Raw genomic sequence first — 20,156 nt, forward strand, 5'->3', positions numbered from 1 at the left:
GCATTACATAATCCAAATGGCATTCGCCGAAAAGCAAATGTACCATATGGACATGTAAAAGTGGTTTTGTGTTGGGCGTCAGGGTGAATAGCAATTTGGTTATAACCCGAATACCCATCCAAAAAACAATAGTATTTTTGACCCGAAAGTTTTTCAATTATTTGGTTAATGAAGGGTAACAGGAAATGGTCCTTTGAGGTAGCGGCGTTTAATTTTCTATAATCAATGCAAACTCGCCACCCGGTGACCGGTCGGGTGGCAATTTGCTCGCCTTGTTCATCTTTTATTACCTGGATGCCGGCCATTTTAGGCACTACCTGGGTCGGACTTACCCATGCACTGTCCGAGATGGGATACATAATCCCCGCATCCAACCACTTGATAACCTCTTTCTTCACCACATCTCTCAAATTCGGGTTCAACCTTCTTTGCGTTTCACGGGTTGGCTTTGCATCTTCACTTGTAATAATTTTGTGCATGACAATGGATGGACTAATACCTTTCAAGTCGGCTATCGTCCATCCAATTGCCGCCTTATTAGCCTTCAACACCCGCAACAACTCCTCCTCTTGAGCTACCTTTAATTTGGAAGCAATGATCACCGGTAAGGTGTCATTCTCCCCCAAGAATGCATATTTCAAGTGCTTTGGTAGCTCCTTCAATTCCACACTTGGTGGACATTCCAAGGAAGGCTTTGTACCCGAATCAATTCCCACCAGTAAATTCTCTGTTTGGTGGGTCCATGGCGGTCTTCCTTCCTTCACCGCTAGAGCCTATTGCTCCCTCTCTTCCACTTCCAACGCACATGCGTGAACCTGCAAAGACACATTACAAACACACGATTCCAAAATCTCTTCTTCATATTCCTGCGGATCGTATCCATCGATGAAATCTTCTAGAAAACACTCATCACCACTAAAAGAATTAGCACCGTTAGTAAAAACATTTAATCTCATTTTTTGTATTACTGAATGTCATGTCGACCGTACCATATCGACAATCAATCACGGCATGTGCGGTGTTCAAAAACGGCCGACCCAAAATAACATTTTGTTATTGAATTCGGTCCGCGGATGAGTAATCTAACACAAGAAAATCTACGGGATAATAAAATTCATCAACTTTTACTATAACATCCCGCACTATACCCCGAGGAAGTTTGAGAGATAAATCGGCTAATACCACCGTTGTCTCGACCCGTTTCAATGGACCAAAATCATATTGGTCATATACCCCCCGGTAAGATACTTACTCCGGCCCCAAGATCTAGTAACGCCCTTGCAGTTTGAAAATTCCCACTTGGATATTAATAAGAGGCGTTCCTGGATCTTGTAGCTTAGGAGGAAGATCTCCTTTCAAAACCGCACTTACCCGCTCCGTCAAATCAACCAATTTAGGCACTGTTTGTTGCCTCTTTTGAGTACATAATTCTTTTAAAAACTTGGCGTAAGTGGGTACTTGTTTTATTGCTTCAAGTAAAGGAAGATTAATTTTAACCTGTTTGAAAACCTCCCACATCTCTTCCTTTTGAGGACCCCGTTTTGAAATAAAGTTTTTCTTACCCGGATCTAACAAAGCCGAGGGAAATGGTACTTGACTAGATCCCCCATCCTCATTTTTATTTTCTACTTCTTTATTATTTTCGGGTTTTTCAAAATTGGGTTTTTTTAGAAGAAATGTTAGGTGTTTCATTTTTTTCCTCACTTTCTTGACCCGTTATATCTTCAACCACTCCATCAACCAAATCCGGTGAAGGATTGGTTTTGTACTCTTTCCCACTTCTCAAAACACTTACATGATGAATATTAACATTATTACCTCTAGAAGAATTATGAGACGGGTTTACCTTAGTGTCGCTTGGTAATTGACCTTTACCTTTTTTCAAGTCCGCCACTTCGGTTGCGAGTTGACCCATTTGGGTGGTCAAAGTTTGAATTGCTTTGTCACGGGCCTCATGTTTTTGCATGCACGCATCATCCATTTGGTATCTCTTTTGCATCTCCGCTTGCATGGTCTTTAATATCTCCATCATCTTATTTCCACCCGAAGACCCCCCTTGCTCTTGACCCGTTTGATATTGTCTTTGGTATCCTTGATTGTTCCCACCTCGATATCCACCTTGATTATTGAAAGGTTGGCGCGAACCCAAGTTACCTTGACTTCCTTGAAAATTCGTGTTGGCTTGATTTGAGGGATTCCCGTATCGAAAATTTGGGTGGTTTCTCAAACCGGGGTGGTAAGAGTTAGAATTTATGTTGTAATTTCTACCACCCCCTCCTTGCCCTTGCAAAGCATTCACCTCTTCATATTGCCCTTCACCTCCTTGGCAATTTTCAGCCGCATGCCCTATCTCATTACAAATTGCACAAACATCATAAATTTGATTAGAAATTTGAACATTACCATCATCTACCGCGTGCACTTGAGTTCGGGTAATGTCCGGTCGTGCTCTCCTTGATGCTTGAGCTTTTCTTTTTGATGTGATCGCCATTTGCTCCAAAAATTCCCAATCGTCATGCTCGTAGTTTGTACCAAAAGTACCATTTATGATAGACATTAAATCGCGAGCATCTTCGGCACTTAACCCTTCATGGAAAGCATTCTTCAATTCCCATAACTCTATCCCATGATGAGGGCAATTCTTGATCATCATGTTAAACCGTTCGAATGCTTCATGAAACATCTCACCAGATTGTTGTTGAAAACTTCTCAACCCTTTCCTAGCATCATTCGTCTTTTGAACGGTATAAAATTCATCCAAAAAGATTTGTTGCATCTCCGCCCATGTGTAGATAGATGCCGAAGGTAGGGTGTAGAACCACTTTTTAGCTTTGTCTTCTAAAGAAAATTGGAAAAGTACCGATTTGACGTCATCGGCCGAAAATCCTTGACTCCCAAGATTGTTGCAAATTGAATCATAAGCCTCCAAGTGAAAATAAGGCTCCTCCGTTGCTAGACCCTTATACTTTGGCAAACTTTGTAATGAATTGGTTCTAACTTCAAACGTCCTCCCTTGGTCATTGTGAGGAATAACTACCGGTGAAGGATTATGAGTAATCACCGGTCTAAAATGTGCTTCTATACCTCTTGTATTCTCTCGAAGATGTCTTCTTGGTACACCCAAACGAACTCTTGGACGTATAGGACCCATTGGTCTTTGCATAGGCCCTTGTGGTGCAAATGGTGGTTGAAATTGATGTTGCATTGGTTGTTGGTGAATTGGCCTTTGGAATTGATGTTGTACATTTTGTGGAAGAATTTGTTATAACGGTGTAGGATATTACAATTGTACCCCTTGTGGCTGAACATGTTGTACCCCAACCGGTAGCCTACCCACATCTTGAATTCTTTGAAATGGTTGATTTTGTTGAACCACTCCTCCTTGAGGTCCCAAATTACCTCCATCACCCTCATAATAAAATCCATCTTCTTCGTATCCCTCAAACTCTTCATACCCTTCTTCATATCCATCTCCTCCTATACCCGGAAATTGCCTAAATGGATAAGATGAATATTGAAAACCTAATTGGTTCGGTGGTCTAAATGAAGAAGTAGCATGAACAGCAGTTGAACTTGGTGGTAGTGAATAAGTTGAAGATGATTGACCCGTAGCTGGGAAGAAATGGGAAAATGGTGGAATTGTGGTAGAAGGGTTAAAAGTATGTGTAGGTTCAACTTGGGTAGTAATAGGTAATGTGGTGTTGGTTGGTGTAACATCATGTGGTGGAGTTAGTGTTGGACCGTGTTCCGACCCTGAATAGTCAGTAGAGAACGTTCATCTTCACATACGAAGGCGGAATCAACGTAAATGAAGTTACAACAACTTTCCTATTCAATTCCTTCTCTTTTATTGCTTTCTGAAGTAAATTTGACAGAGTTCCGTTACACAAGCAAATTCCTAGATCCGCTCCATCGTACAATTAATCAGGTATTTATAGTGTGATAGGTTCGCTTCAAGGAACATGACATATGAGCGGACCTATCCACTTGACAAACAAACGAACCTACCTGATGACCATAAAAGCGAACCTGTTTGAAACCTTATAAGCTGTTAGTGCAATAACGTCTGTAGCTTCAGTCAACATGTAGTCATATTTTGTATAGTTGTGTATGTGTTTTGTATGTTTGTATGTAAAGCAGGACAGAATACGGTGAAGTTTTTGTTAAGTGCTTATGCTGCCAGCCGATCGGCTAGCCCGGCCGATCGAGCAGGCTATTCGATCGGTTAGCATTGTCAGCCGATCGGCTAGCCCAGCCGATCGGCCAGCACTCTCTTATTCTGTCCTTGCCTATAAATAGTTGCTCAGTCAGTTTATTTAGAACCTTTTGACACTTTCACTTTTTAGCTACCTTTTGTAAGTCTGAGTTCTTTCTGGTTCCTGTACACTTTCATATCATTCAATAGAATATCAGACGGTGATTCAGAGTAGAATATTGTCTTTGTATATCTGCTATGTGATTACACGAATTCCGCGCATTAATCACTTACGATTCAACTACGTTTACGAACAAGAAGATCCCATCCGATTGACCAACAAGTGGTATCAGAGCTTTAGGAAGCTGAATCGAGACCTACAGAGACGGATTCACCGGAATTCAAGCCGTTCTTGTTGATTTAGAGACGAATTCACCGGAATTCAAGCCGTGTCTACTGTTTCAGAAACAAATTTCACCGGAAATTTGTTATTTCTATCATTCTGACTCAAATTTCGCCGGAAATTTGACCGATTCTTCTATATTCTTCTCAGATCTAGCTTTATTTTTCACTTTTACATCATAAAACCGGAAAAACTTAAAATTCAGTGAGATTTTACGGTTAAAAATTGACAAATTTGCTATCAATCGAATCGCAATCGTTAGAATTACAATCCTACAAAGTTTCACAATCAGATTCAATCTAAAACTTGTTCAAATTGATCAAAATCTATGGAAAACTGTTCATGTTTGCTGATGTCAGCCGGTCGAACGACCTAGCCGATTCATGTACTTGCTGACGTCATCATTCCAGTTGCATAACCGTTCAGATATTTTCTGTTAGAAAGTGTTGCTGACATCATCAGTGTTAGCCAATCGAACGAGTAATTCGATCGGACAACATTGTTGACTCTTGATATTGTTCTTGAAATCATATTGCTAGCCGATCGAATACGCCACTCGATCGAATACGCCACTCGATCGGACAGTAATTGTGTACTTTTTACATATTTGTGTTTGTCAGACGATCGAACCAGCTGATCGATCGAACGAGCCAGCCGATTGTGGGTGTGCTAATCGATCGAACGAGCCATTCGATCCAAGTGTCCTTGTGTTTACATCTTTGAAATTCAAAATTTTTCTAAGTGTTTGATAAACATCTCATGTACTTAACAATGGAAGAATTCATGAACCCATTCAGTGAAATGTGTGCGTTTGTTGGTAACGGTGGAGATGATTCAACAAACCGAACAAATGAGAATACTCCAAGTACGAGAAAGACGTTGTCGGAAGCACTTAGTGTGGAAAGCGCTTATAGAACCTATAATAAACCACCAAAGCTGTTAGCAATTGAAGATTATAACCGGTGGGAAAAACGATTCGAGGAATGGTTGAAAGCCTTCGCGTACCCCAGTTGGAAAAGCTTAAAAAAATGGTTTTAACAATGGTAGAGAAGATTTTGAGAACATGTCAGAAAGTGAAGAGATTGAATACTTTGTGGCCGAACAAAAATGTTTAGCTTTGATTAATCAATCAGTGAGAGAAGATATAATCTCACTAATTGAGTATTCAAACGCAAAGGATCTTTGGGATAAATTACAAAAGAAATGTGTCGGTACTACAGAAATCATTAAAAACAAAAAGAAACTGCTAAAAAAGGAATTTGATCTGTTCGGATGTCTTAAGAATGAGTCTGTTCCAAAAATGATTGAATGTTTCGGGCATCTAAAGCTAGAGTTGGCCAGGCATGGGATTGTGTTTACTCAAGAAGAGCTTGTAGACAAGTTATTTGATTCTTTGCCAGACGAAATGGATTGGCAATACTTCGCAATGATGATCAAGAATACAATCCAGCCAAGTGTTCTAACAGTTGATTTGCTGATAGAGAAACTTGAGAGTCATGAGCTCGAAATAAAGAAAACACATAAAGTCAATCACTCATTATATCAACAAAATGTGGAACTTTATTATCCAAAGAGCTTGATTCAAAAGACAGGATCTCCGAAAACAGCCTTCACTACAGAAAGTTCACAACAAATGACTCAAGAAACCTCACACAGTGGTTTTCATGGTGGAATGTCTTCCAACAATCCAAATCAAGGACCATCTTCAAGCACATCAAACCAACAACAATCAGCACCAAAGAATGTCTTTCAATGTAACATTGCAGTTGACTTGAAAAATGGTCAAAATTTCAGTGAGGAATCAGCGAAACAACAGATGATTTTCTTAGCATCTGTATTGGAGTCATATGAAGGGTTAGTTGCTGGGAAGATAGGTAACACCAACCTGACGAAGGAAGACTACGATCAAATAGATCCTGAAGAAATGGAGCTAATTGATATTCGTTGGGCTATGGCTAGTGCTGTTCGTCGAGCACAACACTTCATGGAAATAACTGGCAGGAAAACAATTGGTGGTCCATCTACCAAATTGGGTTTCGATAAGTCTAAAGTGACATGTCTCAAATGCAAACAAAAAGGTCACTTTAAACGAGAGTGCAGAAACGAGTATGCTGATGAGTCTGCTAATCCGTTCCGAGAAGATTACTATAAGAAAGCCATTTATCATCAGAACAAATCGGAACCTCCAAGGCTGAAGCAGATTGAAGAAAAAGATAAAGAAAAGTCAAGAGCTCTAGCAGTCATTCATGATGATGAGGGATACGACTGGAGTGAGATATTGCCTGAAGAAGATGCAGTTGGTTACGCATTCGCAGCAGGAAAGATTGTTCCGTTCAAAGATACAAGAACAGAAGAAGAAAAGTTTGTGAACAGAAGAATGAAAGCCCAAACAAAAGTAAGCAGAATCTATACCATTTACAAAGAAGCAAAAAGGGCTAAAAGGTGGGATCCAGATAGAGAATGTTACCTTGATCCTCAAGGTAATATCGCAATCGATCCAAATTCACTCAGTGTTGATGCAATCATTCAGCAATATGCTGAAGAAGAGGAAGCTAGACAAAGAGAATGGTGGGGTGAAGGTGAAAAGAAAGTGGAAGAAAAAGAAGAAAAGGTGAAATCGGCAGAAAAGAAGATCGATGATGGGGTGATAGATACATCAAAGGAGCTCACAGCCGAAAATCTGATGAAGATGGCAGACAAAGTTCTAGCTGCAAAAGAATTGGAGGTAGATTCTAGTTCTGGAACTGAGTCAAACGCCAAGGTTAGTCAGATAAACATGAATGTAGTGTCAGGTAAGAAAGACAAAAGCGAAAGTGACTGCAAGAATTGCATGAAAAATTGCAAAGATTGTAGTACTATCGCTTATCTCAACAACAAAAAGGTTGAAGATCTGACAAAAAGAGTCAGAGAGGTTGAAAACCAAATCTTAAACCGGGATAAATTGCTAAAAGCTTCAAACGATCGTGCAAAAGAGTTAACTGAAAAAATTGAAAGTGATAAAAGTGACATAGAAAGAACTAAGAAAGAAAATGAAAAACTCATTCTTGAAAATCGTCACATCACTGAAAATTTTGAGAAGCTTAAGCGAACGGTTAAAGATTCGGATGATCGAAATGGGAAAACAACAAAAGAAAATGTTCAACTGTCGGATGTGTTAAGGGTGAAAGAGGAGTTAATAAACAAACAATTGGATGAAATTGCTAATTTGAAGCTTCAATTCCAAGAAGCAAAAATCGAAAATGAACGCATCCAATTAAAATTAACCAGTTACAACTCCGCAAGCTTTGTTCTGCAGCACATTGTTCCCAAACCCATCGGGAAAAACAAAGCTGGCGAAGATGTATTTTCGGACGGAACTGGAGTGGGTTATCATCAAGTCCCACCACCTGTTTTAAACAATTTCTCAAAGAAAAAGTCCGGACTGGTTAATGATGATGAAAATTCAGATGATATAAAACTTCCAGAGTCGATTGATGTTACATTCTCATCATCATCATCTGATGATAGTGTTCAGACTGATATTGTCAAAAGCATGGCAGAAAGTGTCTTAGAGTCTGATTCAAATGAAGATGATGGTTGTTTCTTGGATAAATACATTCCGAAACAAAAATCCAAGAACAACTTAAATGAAGAACCAAATCTTGTCATGTACAAGATGTTGGGTTCAGATAAGTTGTTTTCGGATACTAAGTTTCCGATTGAGAATGTAAATATCAACAAATTGAAAAATGTTTACAAATTGATCGAAGTTGAGTTGACAGAAGTGAAGAGTTTGAACCAAACAAAAAGACAAATGAATTTTGAAAAAGATAAAGCTTACTACAAGAAACCCGTTATTCCTCCACGTTTTTCTAATAACAATCGAAACAATTGGTCGGGTGGATATCATGGGGGTAAGTCTTATCAGAAGAAAAATGTTCAAAACAAGAAGTCTGTTGAAAAGAAAGTTTTTATGAACAGTTCGAGTTCATTTTCTAATGAAGAACCTGAAATCTTTTCAAAATCAAACAAAGAGTTCTTTGAGGAAAAAGTTTCACAACCTCAGTCTGAAAGCACAAGTCGGGTTGTTGACACCCGAACATGTTTCAGATGCAATCAAGTTGGGCATATTGCACGAAAGTGTACCAACTTGAAGCCTAAGACTGATGTTGTTGAAAATCAAAAGAAGAAAAATGAGTTGAAAGAAAAAGCTCCATTGGTTGTTGAGAAAAAGAGCTTGAAAAATGACAACACCAAAGTCAAAACTGAACCCGTAAAGAAGATGGAAATTAAAAATGATAAATTTTACAAACGGGTCGCCACAACTCAACAGACATGGAAGCCAAAAGTTGCTGAAATGAAAGCAAGTGGTTCAAAACCAAAGGTTTCTAAACGGGAAAAACAATCATCTTCTACCACATCGGTAAAGATGAGTGTTCCTTATGAAAAGCTTGAAAAGGAAAAATCAGTTTTTGAAAAGAAAAAGGTTGAATTATCTCAACAAGTTTGGAAACCAAAAAGTGAGAAGAAAATTTCAACTTCTGAGGTGAAAAAGTCTGAAGAATCAATTACGGTCGATTATGATGCAAATTTTCCACCTCTCAAGGCTGAAAATTTCAAAATTCAAATTGCGAGAGTCAAAGTTACACCTAAGGCTGATGAGGCCTGGGTGGACTCGATGTTTGAATAAACAATTTGAATTGCCGGAGCTTCCTTGATCGCGAAGCATGTATCGGCATTCTTAATTGAAATGTTTTAATCATGGTTGTTTATGTGCAGGATCTTCCACAACTTGTTTCAAGATGGATCATGGATAGTGGAGCTTCCAGACATATGACAGGGAAGACTGCATTGTTGTACGATGTGAGGAATATAAATGGAGGATATGGTGGATTCGCGGGCAATCAAGGTGGTCGTATAATTGGTGAAGGAACGTTATCCAATGGGATTGTAACGTTTGAAAGAGTCAATTACATTGCTGAGCTGGAGAACAACCTACTAAGTATTTCTCAGATCTGTGACAGAAAGTACACCACTCACTTCACTGACAAAGAATGTTTGATACTAAAACCAGGATTTGTTGTTCCTGAGGAGTGGGTCATCATGAGGGCACCAAGAGTCAACGACCTGTATGTATTGGATATGAGCATAGCAACGACAACAACGGGTCAGGCTCACTGTTTTATGTCAAGAGCAACTAAGAAGGAGTCAAGATTGTGGCACCGAAAGATGGGGCATATACATCTTCGAAAAATGAATCACTTGGTGCACAATGATCTGGTTACAGGAGTTCACATCAAAGGTTTTCATCTGGAAGGAGAGTGTATAAGTTGCATCAAAGGTAAACAGAAGAAAAAGTTGCACCCTAAAAAGCAAGTCAATTCAGTTTCACGACCACTAGAAAGACTTCACATGGATCTATTTGGTCCTGTGAATGTCAAAAGCATTACAGGAGATTACTATTGCTTGGTCGTCACTGATGATTATTCTAGATTTTCTTGGGTATCTTTCTTGAAGACAAAGGATGAAACGTTTGACAGTCTGATGGCGTTATTCAAAAAGATTGAGAATTTGTACCAGATGCGTATCAGAAGAATTAGAAGTGATAATGGTACTGAATTCAAAAACAACAAGATGGAAGAATTTTGTGAAGAAAGAGGTATACTGCATGAGTTTAGTGCTTCGCACACTCCGCAGCAGAATGGAGTAGCAGAACGCAAAAACCGGACACTAATCGAGACAGCCAGAACTATGCTCACAGATTCAAAACTTCCAATAAATTTTTGGGCTGAAGCTGTTTCTGCCGCATGCTATACTCTCAACAGAGTTCTCACTGTGAAGAAATTCAATAAAACATGTTTTGAATTAATCAATAACCGCAAGCCTAACTTGAAGTATCTTGAACCATTCGGGTCACCCTGTACGGTGATAGTACCTTTTGGAAAATTTGGTCCGAAGTGCATTGAGGGTATATTTGTTGGATATGCAAGTCCTCTGCGTCGTGTTTTCGTGCCAAGTGAAAAGCGGATTATTGAAGCTGCAAATGTTGAATGTCAAGGTAATACGATGCCGCCTCAAAACCCAGGAGATTCATGGCGTTACCACTACGACACGTTGTGGGATTCCTTTGATGTAATGGAAGAACCTGAAGATGAAGAAGACTTCTTTGATGAGCTGGATATTCTTATAAACTATGAGTCATCAGAAGAAAGATTCCCAGCACAGTATTCTAGGCAATCTCAGAAAACTTCAAATGATGATGAAGCAGGTCCTAGTAATACTGGTGAACATGATGATACTCCAGAGAATCAGACGGCAACAAATGATGATACAACATTTGATGTCGGTCCAACTTTTGATCATGGGGATTCTGAATCTGAGGGGGAGCAAATCCGGATTTTAGATCAAGCAGATCCTATCAGTGAAGAAGGTGCAAATCAAAATGTCACTAATCTGGAAGGCAATGTAGATGTTCCGAGTGAAGTAATGCCCAGAACTCTTTCATATCATCCAGAGGAGCTAATCATCGGAGAGCTTCAATCAGGAGTTCGCACCAGACATCAAATTGACCAAGGGCTTACTAGTTTTTATTCATCAGTAGCACCTCTACAAACTGAATTTTCACTATGTTGTTTTATCTCGCAGATTGAACCTCGAACGTACAAAGAGGCGCTTACTGAAGATTCTTGGGTCAACGCGATGCAAGAAGAGCTGAACCAGTTTGAGATATTAGGTGTTTGGAAACTGGTGGATTTACCAGAGGGTCACAGGAAAATCAACACCAAATGGGTGTTCAAGTGTAAGAGGGACGACAGAGGAGTAGTGGTTAGAAACAAAGCTCGACTTGTTGTTCAGGGCTTCAGTCAACAGGAGGGAATTGACTTTACCGAAGTGTAGGCTCCTGTGGCACGACTAGAAGCAATCAGAATTTTCCTAGCATTTGCATCATGGAAAAACTTTAAAGTCTACCAGCTTGATGTGAAGTCGGCCTTTCTCTACGGCAAAGTGAAGGAGGAAGTGTATGTGGGACAGCCACCGGGCTTTGTCGATCCACACCACAAGAATAAAGTGTATCTCTTGGATAAAGCGTTATATGGCTTACACCAGGCCCCGAGAGCCTGGTATGAGACATTATCTCAGCATTTGCTAGCCAATCACTTCATCCGAGGAACTATAGACGCCACCCTCTTCACAAAGATAGTCGACGGTCACCTGCTGATAGTACAAATTTATGTGGATGACATAATTTTTGGGTTAACAAACGAGGACTTGTGCAAAGATTTTGAACAAGTGATGAAGCAAAAGTTTGAAATGTCATCAATGGGGGAAATGAAATTCTTTTTGGGACTCCAAGTTGATCAACTTCCTGAAGGAATTTTTATACACCAGACGAAGTACGTTCATGATATTCTAGAGAAATTTGGAATGTCAGGTTCTACTACTGCGGCAACCCCATTAGCAACAAATCATGGGATTCACCCAGATCTCACCGGAGACAGGGCAGATGAAACACTTTATCGTTCCATGATTGGTTCTTTGATGTATCTAACTGCTTCAAGACCCGACATTATGTATCCGACGTGCCTCGCAGCAAGATTTCAATCTAACCCGAGAGCTTCGCACTTGATCATTGTGAAAAGGATATTACGCTACCTGAAGGGAACTCCATCGTTGGGGTTGTGGTATCCTAGAAAAGGCGATTTTACGCTCAAAGGGTATTCCGACTCGGATTTCGGATGCTGCAAAGTCAATGCCAAATCAACAACTGCAGGATGCCAGTTCTTTGGACCTCGCTTGGTTACCTGGCAGCGTAAGAAACAAACGTCTGTGGCGATATCCACATGTGAAGCAGAGTACATTTCTGCCAGCAGTTGCTATTCTCAGATCCTGTGGATACAGCAACAGATGCGCAATTACGGTTTGCAGTTTCTTAACACTCCTCTTTTTGTTGATAATGAGTCCGCAATAAATATAACAAAAAATCCGGTACATCACGCTAAAACCAAACGTATAGAAATTCGTCATCACTTTATTCGCGATTGTTTCGAGAAAAAGTTGATACGAATTGAGAAAATCCACAATGACGAGCAAAAAGCTGATTTACATACCAAGGCATTTGATACAACACGTTTTAAATATCTTTTAAAACTGAATGGTATGATGCCTTTGTCGGTGAAGGATGGAATCGTTGGCGTTGATGAGGATACCACTGTAGATGATGTTGATAATCACTCTGCAATGGTTTGTCGATTTTTTACCTGTTTTGGTCTTTAGGGGGAGATAGGTATATTTGTATATACTTTTTAGAAAATCCAAAAGCATTAAAAAATCAAAAAGCCAAAAACATAATAAAATTTCAAAATCCAAAAACAATAAAAAATGAAAAAGAGCCTGTGTAAAAGGGAAAATGATAGTACATCAGCTAGACTGTTATGGTATGCTAAAGATTTGTAAAGTTGTAAAAGGTTTAAACAGTCTCACTAATAATGTGTAGATAGGTTTTTACAAAGTCAATAGATTTGTTTGTGATATAAACTTAAAAATTCATAACGAGACTTACTTTGTGGGGAACACTATTTGGATATATAGGTAACCCCTGAAATCTCGTTTGATAGGTCCCTTATTCTAAGATACTAGGTCTTTATACTTAGTGATATCTGGGGTATTATTCCGGGACTTCTGCTGAATGGAAGTTCTGACCTAGTCCCCGAATAAAACTTTCCGCAAAATGCTTGAAACACAGCATCACCCTCAGCAAGCTGATGAAACAATAAAATTGATAGTCGCTGCTATTGAAATCAAAAGATCCTCTAAAGAGGACACACCGAAAAGTCGAAGCCGTCATCTCTCTACGTATACGGAAGTATCGACCTGAGCTCTCACGGCCCTCGCATTTAACCCCTTACAGATATCATCTGTGGTATACTCACCTGTAAGACTGAATACTGGGAACTTGATACGGGAGTATATTCAAAAGGTGGGACACATGAATAAGTCAAGTTAATAAGACATCTAAATCGTATCCTGAATAAATTGAAAACTGTGAGAAAACTTAAAATGGATCAGTATATCGACAATCTAGGTGAATTGTTTAATCCTGAATATGAAATGAAGCTTAACGGTACTTGTAACTTGTCTAAAAAGCTGATATGATTCCCTGACACTCTCAACAAAAATATGTTTGTAAATAGATTTCTTTCTTTACAATCTGTCTTTCAGTTTCAGTTATACTTTTCTAGTTTAGAATTTGCTTTAAAAACTCAAAAAGATTTTGTATTTCTGCTTTATTTTTGACAAACCAAAGCGGAGGATTGATCTTCAGATTCACAGTCTGATGCAAGTTGCAGGAAGTTGTTCTGAGCTGAAAAACAAGTTTGGAGCTAATCTTGATACAAACAAAGAATATTAAAGGTCAAAACGCAATTTCATAAAGTTGAAACTTGTACATTTTCAGAAAAATGTTTGATCAAAACATCAGTTTGTCTTTGCTTCAGGTCAACCAAGGTCATTAAGTTGAACTTGGTAGACAAATTAAGTACCTAGGGTCATTAACTTGGACGTAGATACTTAAGTGGATTTCTCGAACACTGATAATGTGGAAAAGATCAAAAAGTCAAATCGGTTTGAAAGTCAAAGTGCCTTGGATCGAACAGGCCAGCCAATCGGCTGGACCAGCCGGTCGAACGACCTAGTCGGTTCATTGACACCCTATAAATAGGAATTCATGCTTCATTTGTACCTTTTCGCACTTCGATCGAACTAAAAACTCTCTCAGTCGACTCACTGTTTACACTGTTTTCATTGATTTCTCTTTGCATCAATATCTTTGATTTGTTAGCTTACTCATCACCTCAAATGGCAAAGGTATGATTTCTAACTTCAAAATCTTTGAAATCTTTCGTGTTCTTCATGTTCATATCTGTCGGACATCATTTCTTAGATTTAGGGAGATTTAGGAAGAGATAATAGATTTTGATTATATGGGTGTGTTCGCAATGCAAAGATCTACATGTTTACCGGTTCAATTTTTGAAAAATCTTGTTTAAATGGGATAGATCTAGGATTACATGGTTACGGCTGTCGGCATGTTCTTTGAGAGATTAGACTCTGTTTAGGTTGAATTAGACAAGAATGAACATAGGGTTTTGATCACGACAACATTAGGGACTTGGATCTGTGCTCAATTTGTAATAATTAGCATAAAATTTTTGAATCATCAGTTTATGTTCTTCAAACTGCTCTTCATTGAAGATGCCAGCCGATCGGCTAGCCCAGCCGATCGGACAGCAATCATAATATGCTTTAGTTGTTGTTGTATAAGGTAGTTCATGTCTTGAAAGATGTGCTTTGATTGTGATAAAGTGCTTGGAATTTTTTTTGCAATGTGCTAGCCGATCGGCTAGACCAGCCGATCGAATAGCAATGTGCTAGCCGATCGGCTAGACCAGCCGATCGAGTAGCAATGAAGATCATGTGGTTGTGTTGAGATATATGTTAATGTTGTTGCCATGAAATTCGTGCCAAATGTTTGTTATGAAATCTGTGTGTTAGAATCCTTTGTTGAATACTGTTTGATCATAGCATTGCCAGCCAATCGGCTAGACCAGCCGATCGAACAGCAATTGCTAGCCGATCGAACAGCATGCCAGCATTGCCAGCCGATCGGTTAGACCAGCCGATCGAACAGCAATGTACCAGCCGATCGGCTGGACCAGCCGATCGAACAGGAATTGTTAACCTATTGAAAAGCATATGTTAGTCAATAGGGCAGCATTACTTGTTGAAAGGAGAGTATTCTTTACACACTTAGATTTCTGTGCATGAGTTTGCCAGCCGATCGAAGAGCATTTGCTAGCCGATCGGACACCATCTGTAAAAACTTCTTTGTCATAAATTGCCAGCCGATCGGCTAGCCCAGCCGATCGAACAGGCATTGTCACTCTATTCATTTCCAGCCGATCGAACAGCAATGCTCTTCGATCGACCAGACCAGTCGATTCTGTAGTGTTGTCACATAGAAATTTCAAAGTGTTAGAAAAGTTTTCAAAATTTTCATGTCTTATGTCTCTATTCTTGTTTGAATAATTTATATTGAATATTCTTATAGGGACGAGGAAAAGAGAAAGACAAGAGTCATAACATGTCACACCCCTAAAAATCCACCTGCGGAGTATCACCGCTTGGGAGCGTGACTGACCAGGATCAAGCCACCAATCATATAGAACAATAAATAGATAGTAAAAGTATTTGCCATTAAACCAAACCAAATCCATATGAAAGGTGTTCCAAAACATAAGTAAGTTATCACTGTTTAGCGGAAGCGTATAAATAAAACCCATCATAATATAGTATCAAATGTCATAAGTGTTTAACAAGACAATTACGATCCAAGCCCACAACGACCAGCTCCTCCCTGTGCAAGCTCCATGTATCTAACGACCTGCAAGGCATGTAACAGAGGATCAACAACTAGTTGAGCGAGTTCACAGAAAGTAAATGCGTAATTTGTATATTCGTTTGTAACATGTGGCTCTACTTGGCCGATAGTACGTTCTATTGGTGGGGGCTTCCCATGTTGTATAACCACTAGACTATTCGTAACCATAAGTGTTCTACATATCCCGAGAACAGTAATACGTACAAGTTTACGTAGGTTTTACGTAAGTATCCTTCACAACCGAGGATAGGGGTACGCGGGGGTTTACGTAGGTTTTACGTAAGTGCCTGACACAACCGAGGCAGTAGTGAGTATAAGTTCACGTAGGTTTTACGTGAGTGTCCTTTGCAACCTGAGGACAATGAGCAATACAAGTATACGTAGGTTTTACGTATGTGTCCTGCACAACCGAGGACGATGGTATGGTAGTCTAGTAACAGTGTAAGTACGATTCGATTCAATCTCATTCCTTCAAACCCAATTCCCGTGCCCTGGGAATCCCATGCCTTAGTAAGATTGTGAACTCACCTTGGTTTGCTAGGCAGATACACAGAAAGGTCAAGTCTAGATGCTAGTGGTCAAAAACGTCCTAACATGGTTATCATACAATGTCAGGTTTTGGTTTCAAGTAGTGCACATAAGTAACACATAAGATAGCATATAAGAAACACAATGTCAACACACCCCATCACGTTCAACACTTGAAACGTATTCCAGATTTAGGCTCGCACAAGCTTAATGGCCTTGCGCGAGTCATCCGTTGGAGCCTAATACTACCCGGCCCAATGTCAAGAAACCCAACCAAAACTATAAGCGTAACCACGGCCTTAATAACAAGTCTTGTGTGATTGAGAGATACGCCCAGCCCAACATATAATTAAATAGTCATCTTGTGCGGTTCATGCATCTTGTACGATCAGTCTTGTTACCCAGCCCAATTCATATACATACGGCCCAATTAACAAACAAACAACAAACAATCTTGTGCGACCCAAGTACCCTTGGGCGACCCAGCAAGTCTTGTGCGACTAAGATGACTTGTGCGCATGGACTCTTGTGCGATTAGTTTTTTTTTTTATTATCCGAATGTTTTGCTATTTAGTTATACTGTTACCATATTCGATTTAGTCAAAAATCAAACAGTTACACCTTTGATTTTCAGCAATCAATATCAACAGTTACCATTTAGCATTAAATCGATCAAATCAAGGAATTTATCAATTTCTTCTCACGATCCCCAACTAATAATCTAATCATAACAAATAACTTATCATTCGGTCTTACAATCATCATTAAAATAATCCATCTTGGCCGACAAAAGTAGATAGATTTCATGTGGCTATTTGACCAAACATCAATCCTATTACAATTCTATAGAATGCAACAACATAATTGGGCCAATTTATAGTCTGATTACATGCACATGCACATGACTGATTTCATATCATCATTGTTTTCTACTATCATCACATGGCCACACAATAGCATGTTATATCTAATCTATAGGCATATAATAATTACTTGTTTATTTGACAACCACATGCACATAAGACAATAATGACCCCCAATTTTCATGCATATACAATGAAATCTCCTGCAATATTAAGCATAGTGGCCGACAAGGAGGTTCAATACTATATTCATATTATTTGCACAAAAGCCATCCCTAGATCACCTCATAATCAATTCGGTCAACAAGTTAAAACAACACAAGAAACACTCACCGAGATTAAGAAGAGGATATGGCGATCACGACGAGGGGGGGGGGTTCTCCAGTTGCCGCACGATCTCAAGGAGAGAGTATGAGCTTTAGGGTTTTGTGATTTTTGTCAAATACTAACTTAATGAGAGGGTTATATTCACTGAATGTGAGCCGAGCCCAACAACTTCGGGTTTCGTTTGGGCCGAGGGCTAGCCCAAGATAATTTAAAGAGTGTTGTGCGACTCGGGGTGTATTTTTGCAAATCGGGTATACATTGTGCGATCCACATATGTTACGAGTATATACATAACACGCGACAGTTTCATAACATTTATCGCATAATTAAATTATAACATTTTATTGCAAACAATCACAATAGTTAATCACATAGCACTCCCACCACATATGTTACGAGTTGTCACATTATCCCCAAGTTGAAAGAAATTTCGTCCCGAAATTTAGCACGTACTCACTGAAGAAGCTAGTTAAGTTGCATGGTTTTCCTGGTTTTCCTGGGGTGTCACATCCTCCCCCCGTTGATCTGGAATTTCGTCCCGAAATTCCGTAGCTTCAGCCTCGGTAGTAGTTGTACCGTTTGCGAACAGTTGGGGATACTTTTGTTTCATCTGATCTTCGCGTTCCCAGGTGAACTCTGGGCCGCGACGTGAGTTCCAACGAACTCGAACGAGAGGTATTCTAGTGTTCTTGAGGACCTTGACATCCCGGTCTGTGATTTCAACTGGTTCCTCGACGAACTGCAACCGCTCATCGATAGTGAGTTCCTTAAAAGGAACTATGAGGGTCTCATCTGACAGGCACTTCTTCAGATTCGACACGTGAAATACATTGTGAACTGCACCGAGTTCAGCTGGTAGGTTTAGCTTGTAGGACACTTTGCCTATTTTCTCAATGATCTCGAACGGTCCGACATACCGCGGATTTAGTTTGCCCTGTTTGCCAAAACGAACCACACCCTTCCAGGGTGAGACTTTAAGTAAAACCCGGTCCCCGACCTGAAATTCCAATGGCTTTCTACGCTTATCTGCATAAGCTTTCTAACGGTCGCGTGCTGCCGCCATGCGTTGTCGTATTTGTGCAATCTTTTCTGTAGCGTCCACTACAATCTCCGGACCCATGATCTGACTATCCCCCACCTCTGCCCAACAGAGAGGTGACCGGCATTTACGCCTGTACAATGCCTCGAATGGAGCGGCTTGTATGCTGGTGTGAAAGCTGTTATTGTATGAGAACTCCACCAAAGGGAGGTGCTTTTCCCAGCCGTTGCCGAAATCAATAACACATGCCCGAAGCATGTCTTCAAGAGTTTGGATCGTGCGCTCTGACTGTCCATCCGTCTGAGGGTGGTAAGCTGTGCTCATGTCTAACCGTGAGCCAAAAGATTTGTGCATCGCTTGCCATAGTTCTGACGTGAATCGTGCATCCCGATCCGAAATGATGGAGGTGGGCACTCCGTGCCTCGAAACAACTTCTTTAAGATAAACGTCTGCGAGAGTGGAGAACTTATCCGTTTCCTTTATAGCCCGGAAGTGTGCAGACTTGGTGAGTCGATCCACGATCACCCATATGGTGTCATTCCCACGCTGGGATCTGGGTAGGCCTGTAACAAAATCCATGGAAATTTCTTCCCATTTCCATTGCGGTATCTTGGGTTGCTGAAGTAGGCCCGCTGGTTTCTGATACTCCACTTTGACTTTTGCACATGTCAAACACTTGCCGACGTAAGTAGCGATGTGGGCTTTCATGCTAGGCCACCAATATGTAGTCCTGATGTCGTGATACATTTTATCCGAACCTGGATGTATTGAGTAGCGAGACTTATGAGCTTCATCCATCACAAGTTCTCGTAGACCGCCATACAGTGGAACCCAAATACGTCCTGTTACATAGTAGGCGCCGTCTTCCTTCTGTTCTAATCGTTGCCTGGAACCGCGTAAGGCTTCAGCCCTGACGTTTTCTGGTTTCAATGCTTCCACCTGAGCATCTCGTATTTGTGCAGGAAGATCAGACTGAATAGTGAGCTGCAAAGCTCGTACACGCCTAGGTAGAGTGTCTTTCCGACTGAGAGCGTCAGCCACAACATTGGCCTTGCCTGGATGGTACTTGATGGCGCATTCGTAATCATTAACCAACTCGACCCATCATCGTTGACGCATGTTCAATTCCTTCTGCTTGAAAATATGCTCGAGACTCCTGTGATCGATGTAAATAGTGCACTTGGTACCGTACAGGTAGTGTCGCCATATCTTAAGCGCAAAAACAACAGCTCCCAGCTCTAAATCGTGCGTTGTGTAGTGCCGTTCATGAACTTTGAGTTGCCGCGAAGCGTAGGCAATAACTTTATCCCGCTGCATCAATACACAACCAAGCCCCTGTATCGATGCGTCACAAAAGACCACAAAATTGTCTGTGCCCTCTGGCA

General features: G+C 40.2%; 1 protein-coding gene and 1 non-coding gene across 2 annotated transcripts; one reads left to right on the plus strand and one right to left on the minus strand.

Moving 5' to 3' along the window:
* Positions 1-705: 705 nt before the first annotated feature.
* Positions 706-3,151, minus strand: LOC110942672. Its single transcript, XM_022184443.1, has 3 exons — positions 2,404-3,151; positions 1,819-2,346; positions 706-815 (listed from the first exon to the last, which is right to left on the minus strand). The coding sequence occupies exons 1-3, from the start codon at positions 3,149-3,151 to the stop codon at positions 706-708; spliced, it is 1,386 nt and encodes a 461-aa protein (XP_022040135.1).
* LOC118484436 lies at positions 2,622-2,727 on the plus strand. Its single transcript, XR_004873547.1, has one exon. It is a non-coding gene; the product is annotated as a small nucleolar RNA R71 (small nucleolar RNA).
* Positions 3,152-20,156: the final 17,005 nt, after the last annotated feature.

This window comes from Helianthus annuus, chromosome 11, assembly GCF_002127325.2.
Source record: "Helianthus annuus cultivar XRQ/B chromosome 11, HanXRQr2.0-SUNRISE, whole genome shotgun sequence".
Lineage (NCBI taxonomy): Eukaryota > Viridiplantae > Streptophyta > Magnoliopsida > Asterales > Asteraceae > Helianthus > Helianthus annuus.

What these genes read in the sequence shown, in the direction of transcription:
- LOC110942672 (XM_022184443.1), bottom strand. Translation starts at nt 3,151, where the DNA reads ATGGGTCCTATACGTCCAAGAGTTCGTTTGGGTGTACCAAGAAGACAT. An exon ending in AGTGCACGCGGTAGATGATG is followed by an intron (nt 2,347 to 2,403) that starts GTAATGTTCAAA and finishes GTAATGAGATAG; the next exon opens with GGCATGCGGCTGAAAATTGC. An exon ending in GTCTCATAATTCTTCTAGAG is followed by an intron (nt 816 to 1,818) that starts GTAATAATGTTA and finishes GTGTCTTTGCAG; the next exon opens with GTTCACGCATGTGCGTTGGA.